Source organism: Crassostrea angulata, chromosome 1 (assembly GCF_025612915.1).
Source record: "Crassostrea angulata isolate pt1a10 chromosome 1, ASM2561291v2, whole genome shotgun sequence".
Taxonomy (NCBI): Eukaryota; Metazoa; Mollusca; class Bivalvia; order Ostreida; family Ostreidae; genus Magallana; species Magallana angulata.
In genome coordinates this window covers 49,483,426-49,500,752 of record NC_069111.1, presented here as the reverse complement: position 1 = coordinate 49,500,752, position 17,327 = coordinate 49,483,426, and the positions used below count along the sequence as shown (strand labels likewise).

General features: G+C 33.7%; 2 protein-coding genes across 12 annotated transcripts in view; one reads left to right on the top strand and one right to left on the bottom strand.

Moving 5' to 3' along the window:
- The window catches only part of LOC128171866 (histone-lysine N-methyltransferase 2C-like), a 39,152-nt gene extending 29,040 nt beyond the window's left edge, over positions 1–10,112 (bottom strand). For 9 of the 11 annotated variants that reach the window (XM_052837644.1, XM_052837702.1, XM_052837662.1 and 6 more), the window contains exons 1-20: positions 9,958–10,112; positions 9,464–9,612; positions 6,429–7,176; positions 5,991–6,184; positions 5,671–5,722; positions 5,116–5,334; positions 4,832–4,968; positions 4,632–4,741; positions 4,381–4,485; positions 3,802–3,859; positions 3,399–3,576; positions 3,173–3,287; positions 2,724–2,914; positions 2,368–2,479; positions 2,206–2,281; positions 1,909–2,018; positions 1,674–1,799; positions 1,178–1,288; positions 823–951; positions 315–419 (exon numbers count right to left, since the gene is read on the bottom strand). In XM_052837644.1, the coding sequence (XP_052693604.1) occupies positions 315–419; positions 823–951; positions 1,178–1,288; positions 1,674–1,799; positions 1,909–2,018; positions 2,206–2,281; positions 2,368–2,479; positions 2,724–2,914; positions 3,173–3,287; positions 3,399–3,576; positions 3,802–3,859; positions 4,381–4,485; positions 4,632–4,741; positions 4,832–4,968; positions 5,116–5,334; positions 5,671–5,722; positions 5,991–6,184; positions 6,429–7,176; positions 9,464–9,470 (2,883 nt within the window). In that variant the 5' untranslated portion in view covers positions 9,471–9,612; positions 9,958–10,112. The remainder of the gene's footprint in view (positions 1–314; positions 420–822; positions 952–1,177; positions 1,289–1,673; positions 1,800–1,908; positions 2,019–2,205; positions 2,282–2,367; positions 2,480–2,723; positions 2,915–3,172; positions 3,288–3,398; positions 3,577–3,801; positions 3,860–4,380; positions 4,486–4,631; positions 4,742–4,831; positions 4,969–5,115; positions 5,335–5,670; positions 5,723–5,990; positions 6,185–6,428; positions 7,177–9,463; positions 9,613–9,957) is intronic. The other 2 variants (XM_052837655.1, XM_052837650.1) reach the window with 2 other exon arrangements.
- The window catches only part of LOC128172065 (uncharacterized), a 170,813-nt gene that overhangs the window by 72,509 nt on the left and 80,977 nt on the right, over positions 1–17,327 (top strand). The window lies entirely within an intron of this gene.

Here is a 17,327-nt window from a genome sequence, read left to right as displayed (position 1 = left end):
AGCTGACTTTATTTAGTGATTTACCAAAGATAACTGGTTTGCAACGACTAATTTTTGCCATCACATTTATCCAAACTCGTTTTGTTATAACACACATATGGTGACAAAGATTCTCGTGAATCTTGTGAATATTTATCGCATTTAAATAAAAGTTGGTCTACAGGATCACAGTTGCACTTATTCCGAACGATACTGTATTTGTGTGCAACAAAAGAACCGCAATGCTTCAAGGGCAACTTTATTTCTATTGTACTGTACTAATTATTATGAATAACTAGATATTTTTCCACTCTAACAACAGAGTGGGCTCTGACCTTGACACTGGCACAGTAGGGGTGGTAGCACTGACCACACTGGGTACACACAATCAGCTTTCCCTCCTCCCCCCGACCAAAGCTGCCACAGCTCTTACACACATCCTGTGGGTAAAAAAAAAACATACAGGCAATGCACATAACATCAACAACCATCAGTGTTCAATCTTATTGAATGTTTTGTTTTTTGATAACAGCTACTGTAAACTCCTAAATTTAAGAGAGTACTTAATTCCGTGATTCCACTGTTTTGTATCAGTCATGAATAAAAGTATAAATTCGCTATCACGAATATTTTTTTTATTATTTCCTGTAGTTCAAAACTGTCTGAAGAATAAGAGCAGGATTTTTAAAATCTTCTAGGGCTGCTTCTACCGATTTTAGGCGAAAATTAATTCCTCGCCTTTAATTAGGAACCTACAGTGTTTGGACTGAGTGAATTGATGGAGGATTTTCTACAGTAAAAAAGCATTCTGTGGATTTTCTTCAGATTAATATAGATGAATACCTGATCCAACACAAACTTGTCCTGAGCGTTGGACAGTATAATGGTCTGGGGGTGGTCGTCTCCGTCGTCGTCATCCTCAGTAGGGAACTGGCTCTTCTTCAGGGGTTCCCCAGGTTGTGCTGGAGATATCTGAAGAGACAACCGTAAAATACATGTACATGCAAAGACAAAAAGGTTTATAGTGATTACATACATGTATGAACTTGCAGGTCATGTTTGTCGTGTTTTCTGTTCATTCTGCCTTCTTTACTTACAAGTTATTGCATGATAATACTCCCAGGTAAAAATAATAATTTCATTGATTAATATAATAAGCTACAGTCTGTCAAATTATAAAGCATACAAAAATAATTACTTGTGCTTGAGCTCCAGGCTGGTTGGATTTCATTTTTGTCTTGGATCCCCGTTTGCCTTCACTGTAGGATGGAGGAGGCTTCTTTTTCTTCTCAGGAGCCACAGGTCTTCCCTAAGGTTGAAAAAGAAGTGGATTAAAATAAATCTTTGACTCTTCGTTTTCTCTTAAACTTCTATCATCATTCTGCAGGGTAGACTATTAAGCAGATTTCTTTCAAGCTTGTATATACATGTATAAGCTTGCAGGTATACTGTATTTCTGGTTATTTTCACGTCACAAAATTTGCGTAAATGTGTAACTTTTTTTATTTGAGCCAGTCATTTTTTGCAATTTAAAAAGTTTCTATAACAAAGAATAGCAGATATAATTTCTGAGTATTGAATATTTTGTGATATAAAAGAGATTGCAAAAAAGCGAAAATTAGGTTATCGAAAAAATAATTGGATATACGGTATGAGTCAAAATCTTCTGACAGTTTATCGGAAACAAAACTTACCCTTGATCTGCTGGAGCTTGAAGAGGACACCCCAATCTTTTTGCGGCTCATAGCATTGAGTTTCCCCCCCTTGCTTCCAATGCCACACCCTTCACCATGGGGGTGGATGTGAGGGGGGCTTGAGAACTACAGATAGAACATTGCCTTTGTAGTCAACAAGCATTCATTTCTCTCAAGTTGAAAACTCACTGCATATTTTTACAACATTTTTCAAAATAAAATAATAAAATCAAACCTTTTCTAAAGCATTGATGTCAATATCCATGCTAGAAATGGAGTCTTCGTTAAGAAGAAAGGAGCTGCAACTCTCGTCCATATTGGAAGAAGCATTCTCCATGTCAGAATCTAGAGAAAGATGACAAACAATTCATCAGTAAAAATAAAACTTGGAGAACTCTTTACTAGGATGAGATAAGAGACATCATGTATTCATCTTGAAGACAGAGAAACATGTTTAAAATGTATACCCCTATATCATCTGATAGAGTATGATTATTAAAAGTTTTAACATGTTAAATGTAAGCAAACTTGCCTTTGATGTCGAACACATGCATGTCATTACTGGGTTCCTCATGGGAGAAATTGAAAGGAGGAAACACTGTGTCCAACTGTAAATCGATATAAAAAAATACTGACGTGTGCCACATAGTAAATACAAATGACGATTTCCAACAACAAGCACCTTCGAACTGACCTCGGGGTCTCTGTTGCGACACACAGAGCACATGTAGTCCACCTGTTCCTCGTTCCTGACCCGATCAAGCATCAGGTTGTCAATGGCGTCGTCACACTCTGCATGCACATGCCTATACAGCAAAAAGTGAACCTCTATATATATAGCAAATCTCTGATAATGTTAATGATTCACCAGTTGAAAAAAATAACAAAACGCCAGACAGTGTACTGTATCTCTATTGATTGCAAATCACAAAAAGCTGTATCCTTAAATCTCCAACTATAGTGTCGAGTTTCTTATATCTTTACCTCAATTGCTCTCACACTAACTAGTGTTAATAACTGATACTAGCGTTGATAATTTGATGTTCTTACTTCTTGCAGGTGCCACACTGTATCATAGCCTTCTGCGTGAACTGTCGATAGGCCTTCCCACACAGTGGGCAGGACAGGCCCTTGTTCCTCTGCTGGTAACAGCTGTCACACACAGAGTAGTTCAGATGCCAGCGAGAACTAGGACCACTCCCAGGAGTTCTGGATCCACAATCGCCACACACTCGGCAATTCTGAAAAATCAAAATATCATACATATACTTGTTCTTCTTGTAAAGCTATTCAACAAGATACATTTGTTTATGGTCTGCATATGAAATACCCAAAAGAAAAAGACCCATACAGCTTTACATGCTGTCCAACCCTTTTAATATATTTCAATAAAATACACATGTAGCTTCTACTTTTCTTGTTTTCTTAAACCCTTACAGAACACTAACAGTAAATTGAACTAGAGGTGAAACACAATTAAATCACTGTGATCCGATTACCTTGCATTTCCAGCCATTCTTTGGGATGGCTGTCATGACCGGCTTCAGACAGAAGGTGTGGTAACCCTTGTCACATGTGTCACAGACCAGCATCTTACTGTCTTCTCCTGGTTGTCTGTAAAGCAATATCAATACCAGTATATACTAATTAAGTTCTGCATGAAGAAAGGAGTTAGGCATACTTTCTCAATACAATTTCTTAGTGTAGTGTTAAAGCATTTCTTACCTGCACATCTGGCACACCTTACAGTCAGGACACTGCCAGCCTGCCCGTACCTCAGGTGAGAGGGCGACTGAAGGGTGGAGGCAGGCACCATGATAGTGGTGTCCACAGGACGTACAGAACAGCTGTTTACCGATCTTGTCCGCCTGGCAACAGAGCACACAAAACGCCTCCTCTCCAGCTGAAAAAACATTTCATATCATGACATTGATCAAAATAAATTTACAGAGTTACATCAGTAGAACATACTGTATTGAAGTAAATATTGTTGATCTAGTTGTTTAAATGAAATTTAATTGCATGTTTAAACATGCCTGACATTTTAGGAAAGCAATTACTATTAAATTTAAATCCTTGCAAGTGCTTGCAACAACATTCAATACATATAGAACCAAATAAAACTTGCCAATTGTCTCGGCTTGATCCGAGTGATCGGGACACAGAATGGCCAGCTTCTTTTTGTCCTAAAACACAGAGAAAATGTGAGAATACATGTACATCACACTTGGTATTCATCAACCAGGTTAAAGCTCAAGTGCCATTAATTGTAGATGCATTCATTAGAGTAATATTTACCTGTATAATCAATTTAGATACATGTACATGTAAAATGAAAAACAATTTAGGCACTTGAAGAGAAATGGATATAATAACCCCTCTCAATGTGCCTATGTGTATTTGGGGGAGATGCTGTAGAAGCAAATATTTATGTTGGGTTACAATTTTCTTGTTTTTAAACCAAGTAAAATTTCGTTGGCATTTAATTTCAGCATATCTCTATAATGTATCACATATCAACTCTATTTATTAATACTTGGGTTAAAAATTCGTCACAGATTTAATTTGTTGATTTATACTGCCAATGAAAATAACAAAATTGAATCCTCAGCGATTATATCTGCTTCTACAGTAGCTAGAGGGATCATAAACAGCTCAATAAACCACCATACACATAACCTTGACATCAACTTTGTCCTTGACCTACCTGAAAACAAGCCCCGGCAGCAGCACAAGGATAGTGATATTTCTTACTACACTCAGGATAAATACACGTAATAGTGGCACCATAACGCCGGCAGTAACTGCATTTCTACAAACAGAAAATCATATGTAAGCAAATAAACATTAAAATCTCTTTACCTGTTCATAAAAAACCACAGATGTGAACCCATTCAGACTAAGGTAACTTCAATACCACAGATAAAATATGACTAGCCAACAGGGTCAATAACATACCTGAGAAAGTCCATTAAAGACGGCTTGGTCGACAGACAGGAGACTTCCATCTACACCTGCAGTCACGCCTTCTGACCAGGCCGCACAACGATTATGTGCCCACACATGACCTAAATATTAACAAGTTCCATTTGTCCTCTAAATAAACAACTCATCAAAAAATAATACTTTTTCTTAATTTGTTAAAGACAATATCTTACCTGTTGGTTCAAAAACTTGCATTGCTTCTACGTCTTCTGGGAAACCTAAAAAGGTCAACTCATCCCCTAACAGAATGTTTTGGTCTTCTTCATTTCCTGTTCGCCTGGGTGAATGACTCTTTTCTCTTTCTCTTTCACTACAGCATTCAAATTCAAACAAATTACTAATTTTGTACACAAACATTCATTTGCAAATTACATGTATCTTAAATGAATTTTTTCATTGTTTAAGCAGATGCTCTCTGTTAACTAGCTGCTAATAAACGAACAATAATATACTCTACCCGACTCCTTTAATAGGACCCCTGTTTCTTCTCCAAGTCAATGGTTTGGTGGTACCTTCCTTTTCTTGGTTTCTCTCATCAAAATCAGCAGGTTTCTTGTCATTCTTAGCCAGGGTTTTTCTGAAGTTGAAGCCTTGAGTGGGCTCGAATCGGAAGATATCACCCTGTCCCAGCAAACTCCTCTCCCCACAGTTACAGAAACTGCAGACACGTACTGGCCTACACACAAAAAGTCATGTTACCTTACAGCTGATTTGAGTAGTAGCTATTCATGTTAAGTATATGGGTGCTGAACAGAAGAAAACACACTGTAAACCAAGTTATAACAGAGTAAGAAGTTTTGTAACATTCACAGATAATTTCACCACAAATCGGTCCTTGGAGTTCTTCAATTACCAGTATCACTACTGTATTTGTTTATATAGAATAATTTTTTTTATTAAAAATTGGTTAATCAATTTGAGCTAGTTTGTCACTGAAATACAGGGAAATAAAGTACTGGCAGTTGCAATTAAAAGTTTGTTTACATTATGTTGTACAGAAATGAAAACTTACAGTTGTGACTCCAAACTTGTTTCATCCAAGCTTTCCGACACCCCAATTAGCACTGAAGAAAACCACACAATTAATAAGCATTGCTAGGGTCAGTTTTTGCATATTCTAAAATTCATAACAGTTCTTAAATTCCAACATAGACATGACCCTAATTTATTCTTAAATTTCAATGTGCCAGTGTTCCGTTAAGTAAGAAATTTACTCAAGAAAGGAAATAAGAAAATAATACATGTAATTTTCAAAAATAAAATACTTGCATAAAAAAGTACATATAAGTTATCATATAAAAAAAATTTCTATCTGAATAAGCTCCCTCTCACTTTCTTCCTCCATTTCGTACTGAGTGGTGTCTTCCCCAGTATCAATGGTCATCGTTAACTCAGACTGGGACAGTGAACTTTGACTCCCAGAATCCATCTGTTCAGCGGATGGGAAGAACTTCCTACTGATGCCTGCACTATTGTGTAGAATCCTCTGAGCTTTAGTGACTATTGATTTGGCTAATGGCTTGCTACTAAACAGGTAATAGAAAGGATTCATAAGAACCATCAATAATTTCAGTTGCAGACATGTTATTTTCTCTGCATTAATTCAAAATTCAACAAAAAGTTGAATGTGGTGTGAATTCATTTCTACAGTGTGCCAACCTGCCATTGTTATGGTCAGTTTTAAACAAATGAAAACTTAAATCATTGTGAAAAGAACAAACTGCTTTCTGTTGACCATATCATTGGCAAGCTGGCACCACCTCCACTTACGATGACCTTCGTCGTGGTGCAGGCTCTTGGCCATCTTTCCTTGGTCTGCCTGGTCCTCTCTTGATATTCTGTGCTAATGTTGGACTTAAATTTTGCTGAAAAAAGTTAGGATTAATCTGAGGAAGGGACACAACAGGCAATATGTCCCCAGGAGCGACAGCAAGCAGAGACTCTGATAGACTGGACTCTGGAAAAGAAGAGCCTAGATAACCTTCTGTGGGGGTCAGGTCTTCCTGGTGAAGAAGGTCAGGGGGAGGGTCAGTGTCTGGGAAGATATTCTGGGGGTCTTCCGGAAGTTCTGTGGGGAAGTCTGTAAACTCTCCCTGCTCTTCCAGACTCGTCAGTAAAGGAGCAGGTGAGTTGGGCGAGTCCACATAGGAGTAATCCTTAATCTCGATATCTTCCACTTCTTCAGTTTTTTCATAGGCAGCACTAGTAATATCTGGTGGGCCACTTGAGTCACTCAGCTCTGCAGCTTCATAGGTTGGTAGGGTCAGATATTCCCCTTCTTTCTTGATGACCTTTGTGGGAAGGTTTGTATCCTCCTCTGGATTGAGGTCAGGAGGATCACTGGTGTAGGGGTCATCTAACGAGTAGGTCTCTGCTTGAGTGATGTCCGGCGGAACACTCGTGGACGACTGACTGTTGTCCGAGTTGATATCTGCAGCCACAGAAGACTCAATGGTGTCAACTGACAACTGAGTCCCTGCTTCTTCAACTGTATTCTCCAACTTTACTGTCTCAGGTTCTGCAAATGATACATAACAACCTTATGGTCATTTCCCCCTCCTTAGGATCCCAACAAAATCTAGCTTAACAGGATAGAACATTTACCTACCAGAATATTCATCAAATCTTCAAATTATTGGGTTTTTTTTAAATCAACATATCATTTTCAAACTTTTCCTGAAATAAACATCGATGAGAGACAAGTGGAAAATCTTTAATCCACTGATTTAATACCAAATTTGCCTAACTATATGCCAATACCACAACAATCACTGGTACACATATACACAAAAACAAAACGAAAACTCATACCATGGCATGCAAGCAGTACAAAATCAGAATAACAAAACAAAGCTTAATCATAAAACATGGAATACTTTTTAAAAGTAACTCACTTTCCTTTAAATGAAAAATCATCTATACATGTCCTTATTTGTACACATATTGGATGTGTAAACAAAGTTATTAACTATTATATATCTGACTGACATTTATCATGATATTTAACAAATCAGTATTCCAACAAGATATCTAACCACAGTAATTAAATCAAAGATTAAGTAATAATAACCTTATATTCCTAATAAACTTATTCGTTGTCAACTGTTGAACAAACATTCTAAAATGCTCTCTTAATCAAAATATCCTGATATAATGCAATCAAGGTACTGTGGTATCAAAATGTAATAAGTGATACCTGTGTACAGTTTATTTCAAAAGAAAATTACATTAATAGGCATATTTTACAGAACCAATACAAGATATACTTGTTGTGGTACTGATGATACCAATGCTTGGTCAATGACCGTCAATCCTATCTCAGTTTCCCCATGGACTGTACATCAGGCAAGCAAAAGCAGAAAATATATACAACTTTAATTCATAGAGGGTTTATCAATCCATTCCTTGTTAATGCTATTCCAAGATATTCATTTTTGAAAGATACATAACATGAGCCCATAAAATAAATGAGGGTGAACTTTGTTTGGACAAATTTCAGCGCACAAAGAGTTTTCTTTTTAATACTAATTTTTGTTTATAACAAATGATTTGAAAGATTTTTATGATAACTAGTTTAACTAATGTCATTTTCATCGATATATCATTCCACATCATCTAGAATGATGGACCCCCCCCCCCCCCCAACTAACCGGTAATCATAACAGGATAACAATGGATACAATATGAAGTAATCATCTCTCAATGACTTCCGTGAAGTTAAATATTGGGCCCATCTGATGTATCTTTTATCGACAAATTAATAAACGTGCTTGTATAGTTATGCCCAGTGTGTTATTATTAGACAGCATTTTGTTAAGGTGTTAACAGAAGTTGTTCATGTCATTGGTAAAGTTGACAAGTTCACACTACAGACCAAAGATGCACTTTTGGATACCTCTATCAAATGATCACTATTGCACGATTCCAAAAGCAGTTTTGTTCCGTCACCGTTTTCCTTACATTCCAGTCAAATGTACAGGGTGGATCCAGAAGGTTCAGTATTGTTTTTGGAGATGTTTAAAATGATTTTAGTGAAATTCACTACTATTCACATGTACCTCTAGTTTAGAAATTTATCAAATTAGAATACGTTATAGCATTTTCAATCTTTTCTTTTAACAATTTAAGTATATTAGTTCTTCCATTCAATGGGTTACTAAAATTTTATATTAAAAACTTCTCAATTAATATTTAATTAACTTTTTTCAATCATTTCAAACATCTCAAGAGTAAAAAATGAACTAAATTAGTTTTAAAAAAGTTGTATAAGTGGTGTAGGTAGAAATTTTCATTGGTGTACTTATTGGTATCAGTTCTTGATAAAATAAAGATATTTTTGCAAAGATACATTCTCAGTGTGTCAAACCTTGATGAGTATTCAATACACGTTCAAATTTGCTTCGAGTTAAGATAAATGTTCAAACTATTAGAGTAACTTATATCATTATAATAAAATTAAGTTAAACAGAAAGATGTCTGATAATACATTTTAAATAGTAATCATGCATTTATATCCGTACATCACAATGTTGGTGGACTTAATGAAAAACATGTTGTGGAGGACTTCAGTCCTTTCATGCACAGCCACTTTAATGTTTTTAATATACATGCCAAACCTTTTACATAAGGCTTAATATGTAATTCAGTGGAACAAGTATATAAGTACAAGGTTATTATTAGTCTGTTATCAAGACTTCTAACTCATGCTGGCCTTGAATCTGGATCCACCCATCTGCAGACTAGCATACTTAGCCAAGACTACAATGCAAGTGAAGAACAAACTGAAAATGCCAACTGATACCAACCTGACATGGATAGTAGTAGCAAATGCTGATGTAAAAGAAGAAAGAGATGCCAACAGGCAGCGGCCTAGCCGAAATAAAATCCTAGTGTGGCGAGGAATGGGAACCCTTTCACCTCCATAAAGTCTGCATCAAATCGAGGATATAAGTATCTTCAAGTAACAGAAAATATAAAAACAAATTCTATATTACACTCAAGCAGGGAAAACAAAAACAATTAAATAAACAAAAATCAAAATAAAAGATGTAAAACTTAAAGAAAAACAAAACAAAAAGTGAACACATTATGAAGAACATTCGGAAGGAGATACTGTTGGAATCAATTCAGCTGCACTGTTTTCACAGAAAAAATTGCTACAGGAGACCTGAAACTTGAATGCTATAATTAGCAAATTATGTTCTAAAACTGAGAAAAGCGGAAAAACAAAGCATTGTTTGCAATTTAAAAAGTTTCAAAGCTCCAGCTATTTAGCAAATCAAGCTGTGCATATACTTACAGAACCATCAAAAAAGTTTAAGAAATCGCCAGAGTTCCTTGCATTTAGCTACGTTTTGGAACGCAAACTACAAAATATCAATTACATCAATCGTGCACAAACTAGGCATTCGACGCCATCTTGAATTTTCAAGTTTAGGGACATTATAGTCCTAATGTATTTTTTTAAATATATCACCAACATTATTAGTGATAATATATTTACTTAACTTGTAATATGAGAAACCTTTATGTTCATAGATTAACAATTTAATATGGTTATCAATTGAAAGAAATTGATTGGTAAATTTCATATTCATCCGCGTAGATTAATCTGGTTCATTCGTTGACTGGTTCTTCGTGGTTTAACAGTAAGGGAACTGTATAATGACCTGATATGTATAATGTCCTGATGACCTGATGGAGTGTATTTTGTAAAATACTGATTTGAACAGTGAAATAAGAACAATATTTTTTACCTAATTGTATAGATCATACTATTTTCTCTCAGAAAAACACAAAAAATAAATTATAACTTCTTTCAAATTAATTTTACCGAGCAAATAATTTTTATTAGGGGTATAATGTCCTGATTTTTTTGTATAATGACCTGATGACCTGATGATTTTTAAAAGGCCATAGCTATAAATTTTAAGCTTTAGGCCTCATTATTTATATTGACATCGTTTGATATAATCATCTAAATGAAAATTCTGAAGTTTGAACAAATATAAATGGATACTTTTTCCAAAAATCACTTTGATCTAAAACACGGGGTATAATGTCCTGATTTCAGAATGGCCTGATTGACCTGATCAAGTAGATAATGAACCGGATCCTATAATTCTGACAATTTAAGAACGAAGAAAACATTTCAATAATACATACAAATAATCTTATTAAGATTTTTTTTAAATTCTTGGTTATTAAGACTGTTCGCACTCTCTCTCTCTCTCTCTCTCTCTCTCTCTCTCTCTCTCTCTCTCTCTCTCTCTCTCTCTCTCTCTCTCTCTCTCTCTGAAACAGCTGAATTTTGTATGGGTTTCAGTGTATATACATTTTTTGAAAATACTGAAATACCACATTTTCTTAATATATTTTTAAATTAAATGAGGGTGAAGATTAAATGAAATGTGATTTGTCTACTTCTCATTTTCCTTTTTTTTTTTGGGGGGGGGGGGGGGGTAAGTTGAACGTAAGTATTATAGGCTATATATATTCAAAATTATAGTCAGTATAGTATATCTTTTTGATTTTAGATTGAAATGTAAGCCTAAATACATTGTATATGTTTTCTCTGTAAGTTACTAAACTTAGTAAAATTTATATGTAAAACTGAAAAATACACACAATAAGAAATATAGGTAAATACCTTGATCTTTAATGGAGAGAATCAATCTTTTATTGTTGATTTAAAAAAATATAATTCATATACACTCACATGTAATACTTTGAGATGATAAATCTTAGTTTGTAAAAATATTCTGAGGAATTCATACATTCCTCATCCAGAAGTGTGGAAACTGATTTACCAGTACTAAATGAATTATATGTAATCGTATTAATTTTGCATTATTTTAATTCTTATTCAACTTCTACTATAATACACAATAATTTCTGTTTTTGTACCACAATTGTTATAATGTTTATTATACACTGTACGGCAATGTAAACATAAAAAAATAAGGTATGTAACAACTGGAGAGGACCACTTAAGTTTTAAACAGTGTACATGCAGTGTAAACTGTTAATTGCTATCAAAACAAAGGAACCCAATTATAGTTCTTGTGGTAAAAAGGTGTGAATAACACCCCAGTAAACCATACATTTATAGAGGCTACTGAATATATACAGAGGGGTACAATCTGTCAAACACTATACGCATCATATATAATCTGACACATATAATACCAGAACAAATAATATACTGAAACATTTATATATATTAAAAAAAATTATCATAACAAAATAAAGAACATAAAAAAATGTGGGTTTATCCCGAATAACTTTAATATTGTCCCTAATTTTATTTATATGATCAAAGAAACATGAACAGATCTTGATTAATAAAGAGTTTATCCTACAAAATTATTATTCAAAAGTTTATAAAGATCCATCTTTTACACAATTTTTCAGATATAAAGCTGAAAAATGGTGTTTGGTAAACTGTTGAAATTTATCAGGTCACCAGGTCATTACCAATTAAAAATCAGGTCATTATAACCCTTGTTTTTTTTAACTGCTCAATAAAAATAATTTAAAGGAATTTTCAAAATATTTTTTGTGTTTTTTTGTAGGAAACAGTGTGATCTATACAACGAAATAAAAATATTGTTCTATTTCATTGTACAAATCAGTATTTTACAAAATAAATGCCATCAGGTCATCAGGTCATTATACAAAAAATCAGGACATTATACCACTGAAAAAATTATATGCTCTGAAAAATTTATTTGAAAGAAGTTAAAAATTATTTCTTATGTTTTTCGGAGAGAAAATAGTATTATCTGTATAAATATGTAAAAATATTGTTCTTATATCATTGCACAAATCAGTATTTTACAAAATACACGCCATCAGGTCATCAGGACATTATACATATCAGGTCATTATACAGTTCCAACAGTAAGGTATATCTAATGCCCCCAAAAAACATATAGGAAATCTATAATGTATCATAAAGAGAGAAAATATCGAAAACCGGGGAGCGGATGGAAGTTCTAATTTTAATTAGATTGAAAACTTACTAAACTTTATTTATTTTTAAAAATGAATCAAAGATAACTTTATTGAATTGTTACCGTAATAAGCGGGCGAAATATTCGACACACAGAAACAATGCATTATCTTAATGGAATTTTTAATGTGACAACATAAAATTTAATAATGCTTATTTTTTTTTATACTGATGTGATATAAAATACAACTTGCCTGCCCATGTTGGACCTCTGTAAATCAATGTTAAGGGTTTGTTCCCGTTTTGCACACATTTGAAAATTAGGTGTCGAAAAAAATTGTGCGAAACGGGAATTTGACCAGGTGAGATAATTGCTTAATTGCTAAGTCTGTATCACAATTCCTGCAAGGGCAATTGACAATAGAATAAATAAAACATATTTACTCGCAATTGAAATTTACATGTATTTTATGTTACAATATAACTTGCATAAAAGCACATTTACATAATAATTGACACCCATATTCATGAGTTTGATTTCAAACATTAATTTGGTCATGAAAAATTTTATTATTTTTTTTTAAAACAAGAAAGATTATTGCAAAAATGTTGAATGTGTAGTGCCTTTGTTTAAGTTGCTGCCTATAGGAAGTACATGTACATGCTAAAAATCTGAAAAGAAAATAATATATGTTAATATTTAATTATTGCATTTGCTGACATAAATGGAAGAAATGTGTCTAGTGAAAACGCCGCTTAATATTTTTCATTTATGTTATGTTATATCTTGAATAATCAAACAAAATAGACAAACTGTATGATGATAAATGGCAATTGTATATGCATGCTTCAAAAACTGTAAAAATTATTTCACAAAACCTATCAAATGTAGACCTAATTCATGCATTTTCAACCTTTTTCAGTTTGAGGTATATAGCATCAATATTAGTATAATATTTTTGTCTGATTTTTTTTAGGTATTTAACCTCTGATTTGTAAAACTAGTAAGTGACCCGCCATATACTAAAGCGGTGATGTCATAAGAACTTCTGTCAAGGTCGCTACTTCTAACATTGAAATATTTTGTGATAAAGATCTGTTTTCTTTCATTATATTCTTTCTGTTGATACCAAACAATTAATTATAAACATGCGTTTTACAATATTTGCAACTCAGTTGTAAAAAGAGACACGGAGTACCCCATATGACTGTCTATGTACTAATGTAGTTTTCCCCTTGTCATATAATTATCCATTGAATCAGCTTCCAATTGGCTTTGGACCAGCAATTTTTCCTAATTCATTTGTTTTTATATTTAAGGTAAATAGACAAAAATGCAAAAGTCAATTCATCTAATCTAATCATTATTTTTTATCAGACTTTTTAAATATATCTATCTTTATTTTATCATATTTTATTTAGACATAAAACACAACAAAATATCTGTATTCTTCTTAATATTGTTTTATCGTTAAGGCACTGATAAAACACAGGTAAAAATCCAGATAAAATCTTTGACCGAAAGCAGACTATAATTGCTATCACAACACCAATCACACCTATTGTTCTATACCCAATTATCAAATGTGTGCAAAACGGGAACACACCATGTTAAGGCATCTGTGCCAGTATCATATTTGCATTTGTATTTGTTATTCAAGGAGATGCAGTCTGCCTGGCTTCATTTATACATTGTCATCAATTCCGCATGTTACCATTGTGGAATTGTTGTTACTGGCTATGAGTAATGACAGATTCGCAAAATTAATTTTGCTATGGGATTTGGAAAAATCAAACACTATAACCAGAATAAGGCACACCACGCTAGACATCTAGTTATTTCAATATCTCTATATGTCCACTTGCTTTGTAAATAAATAGGTCTATAGTTCACAGGGACTCGGTTGTTTGGATATTGCAGTTCTTTATCATTTGTTCCCGAACCTTAAAATTAGTAAAAATTCTTAGTCTTATGTGTATTTCCGTGTATTTCAATAAAAAAATTCCACCAAAAACCCCTGTTTTAACCATGTTTAAAAGGTGTATCCAATGTACAAACAAACAAATAGTTCTCTAATACACTTTATAACACTGAGTACACTTTTTTAGACGTAAATGAAACAGGGAATTTTAGTGGATGTTTTAATTGAAATACTCAGAAATACACAAGATTAAAAATCTTAATCATTTTTATCTTCTGACATGAACAAGTAATACCATTTGCGATTTCCGACAACCGAGCCCCTGTGGTCTAGTTGTACCCTCTCAAGGAACAAAATTCATCCTGAATATTTATGAATGAATGTCTGGCACAGTAAACTTAGGGTGTCTTGAAGCTAAGAACTTACAGGACTTTTAAAAGTGATTCTGACAAGAGAAAGACACGTAATTATATGGACATGTTCAAATTTCAGTCTATACTCGCCCAATTTTTTCCAATCAGAATGGAAAAGGGGCTGTTTGGAAAGGGGGAGGAATTAGACAGCAAGTTATGTATTTTACTATTTTATGTTCTGCAGAAGCTGTTTAAGTTCTCTATTACTTAACATATCAGACTTGGATTGCGCTAGATTTATATAAATTTCTCAGAGAATGGGACAATTTCGTACATCCAGCAAATATGTGCAGAGAATCAACACTATATAAAAAAACCCCCAATGTATGGTGTTCCGATTGGGCATATTTGACCTTCGCACTTTCGCCTTTAGGTCGAGGTGCGAGAGTGCGAAGTTGCGAAGGCGAAAGTGCGAAGGTGCGAGGGCGAACGTGAGAAGTTGCGAAGGCGAAGAAGCGATACTTCAATCGCTCCTTCGCCATCGCAACTTCGCATTCTCGCCTTCGCATCTTCGCGCTTTCGCCTTCGCTTTTTTATAATTGTTGAGCTCTCTATCGTGTAAAGACAATATTAGCTGTATAAAAGGACATCTGCAATGCTTTAATTTACGATAGTTTTTATTTTCTTTTATAGAGTAACATATGGGTCAAATGGGCTCGATCCGTCTCCATATACTTTATTATCATACAATATATTTGTAACTGCCACTGGGGCATATGTCACTATAATATATATTTTGATTACCTATATTTATTTGCACAAAGAGGATAGAATGTTCGCATGCCCAATTTTTAAGACAGAATATGTATAGAGCCACTAAAGTACTTGTACCATCAGCAAGCAATAAATGAAGAAAAAATATTGGCTTGCAAGCCTATGAATATCTGATAATTATTATATAAAAATAACAACGCGTAAACTTAATTTAATATTTGTATATTCACGTTTATAAAGTGACATACAGGTCCAATGGACCGGATATTTATTCATAAAGTTATGATATAATATACATGTCTCTATATTTGCTTATAAAACACATGTCACTATAATAAATCATTTACTTTCTCAACTTACTTACGTGGTAATATAATACATAAATGCGCATTTCATGATAACCCGTTAAAATTATTTAAAATGCTGTCACGAAAAAATACCACATATCTTCTTTAATGGAACAGATGCACTTGCATGGGCTCATTGGCGTATTTTTCGTAATTAACATATCCTTATTTTTTTATTATTTTAATTTTTATGCAAGTAGCACACATCAAAGCAATATTTTTTCCGAACGGGGTAAATACACTAGCTCCGCCTAAAATTGGTCACGTGAGGTTGAAAGATTCAAGAGGAAAAACGCATGGAATTTATGATTTGAAAATTAGACACACAAACGAGATAATCTAGGTGAACTACATATTATAGCATTATTTATGACAGAATGGCTGGATTACTCAAAGTTTTATTCACACAACTCATTGTTATATATGATTTTAAAAAAAATATGGTATGATAAATATTTAAAACAATTTTCAATTTAATGATCCGTAAAAAGTATGCACTTAATTTTTTCTGGAATTTATTTTGCTGTAAAAATTGCCAAAATGAAAAAAAAGTAACTTGAAACTCATGTGATAATATTTTTAAAACTTTATTTTTACCAAAAGAAAAATGTTTTTACCATAGTTCATATATAAAAAATCTGAAAAGGACGGCGATAATGTAACTTGTCGATGTTACCCACAAAAAAATGACTGTAGTAAAAGCTTATGTACAATAAACATCTTTGTCAAAAGAAAAATTTTACAACAAAAGTTCCCAAGCTGAAAAATGCGTAAAATAAACTTCGAAACTTCTTTACAAATTTTCTTCTTCATCCCGGGTATATACGACTTCCGTGAAAAAGGAACAGAAAGGCACACAACTGTGGATTTATCATCCAGTAAGATTTGTCTTTTGACCCTACATGCTTGGCAGTGTCATGGAGTCTCTTATTTATATCATTTTAACCGGAACTATTTACACCCTGATTGCTGATGTGACAAGCATTTGGTTATGCATCTATTAATAACGCCAAAACAATTCAAGAGACATAAGTATTTCACTTAAATGACGACTTTTTCAAATTCTCTCACATTGTATATTTCATTCGTCGGACTTTTCATACCGAATCATTCCAGATGGTTTAACATATCGACTCTACTTCTTACACTTCCAATGTCCACAGTTCTACTCTTCGACCAATTTAACATCGGATCGATTGAAGTCATGTGCACAATGACTCAAATATTATTTTATTGTTTGACTGGGTGGATACTAGTAAAATTGTGCCAGCAGGGCTATTGTACATAATGATGCAAGTTAACAGAAAATCAAAGTTTAT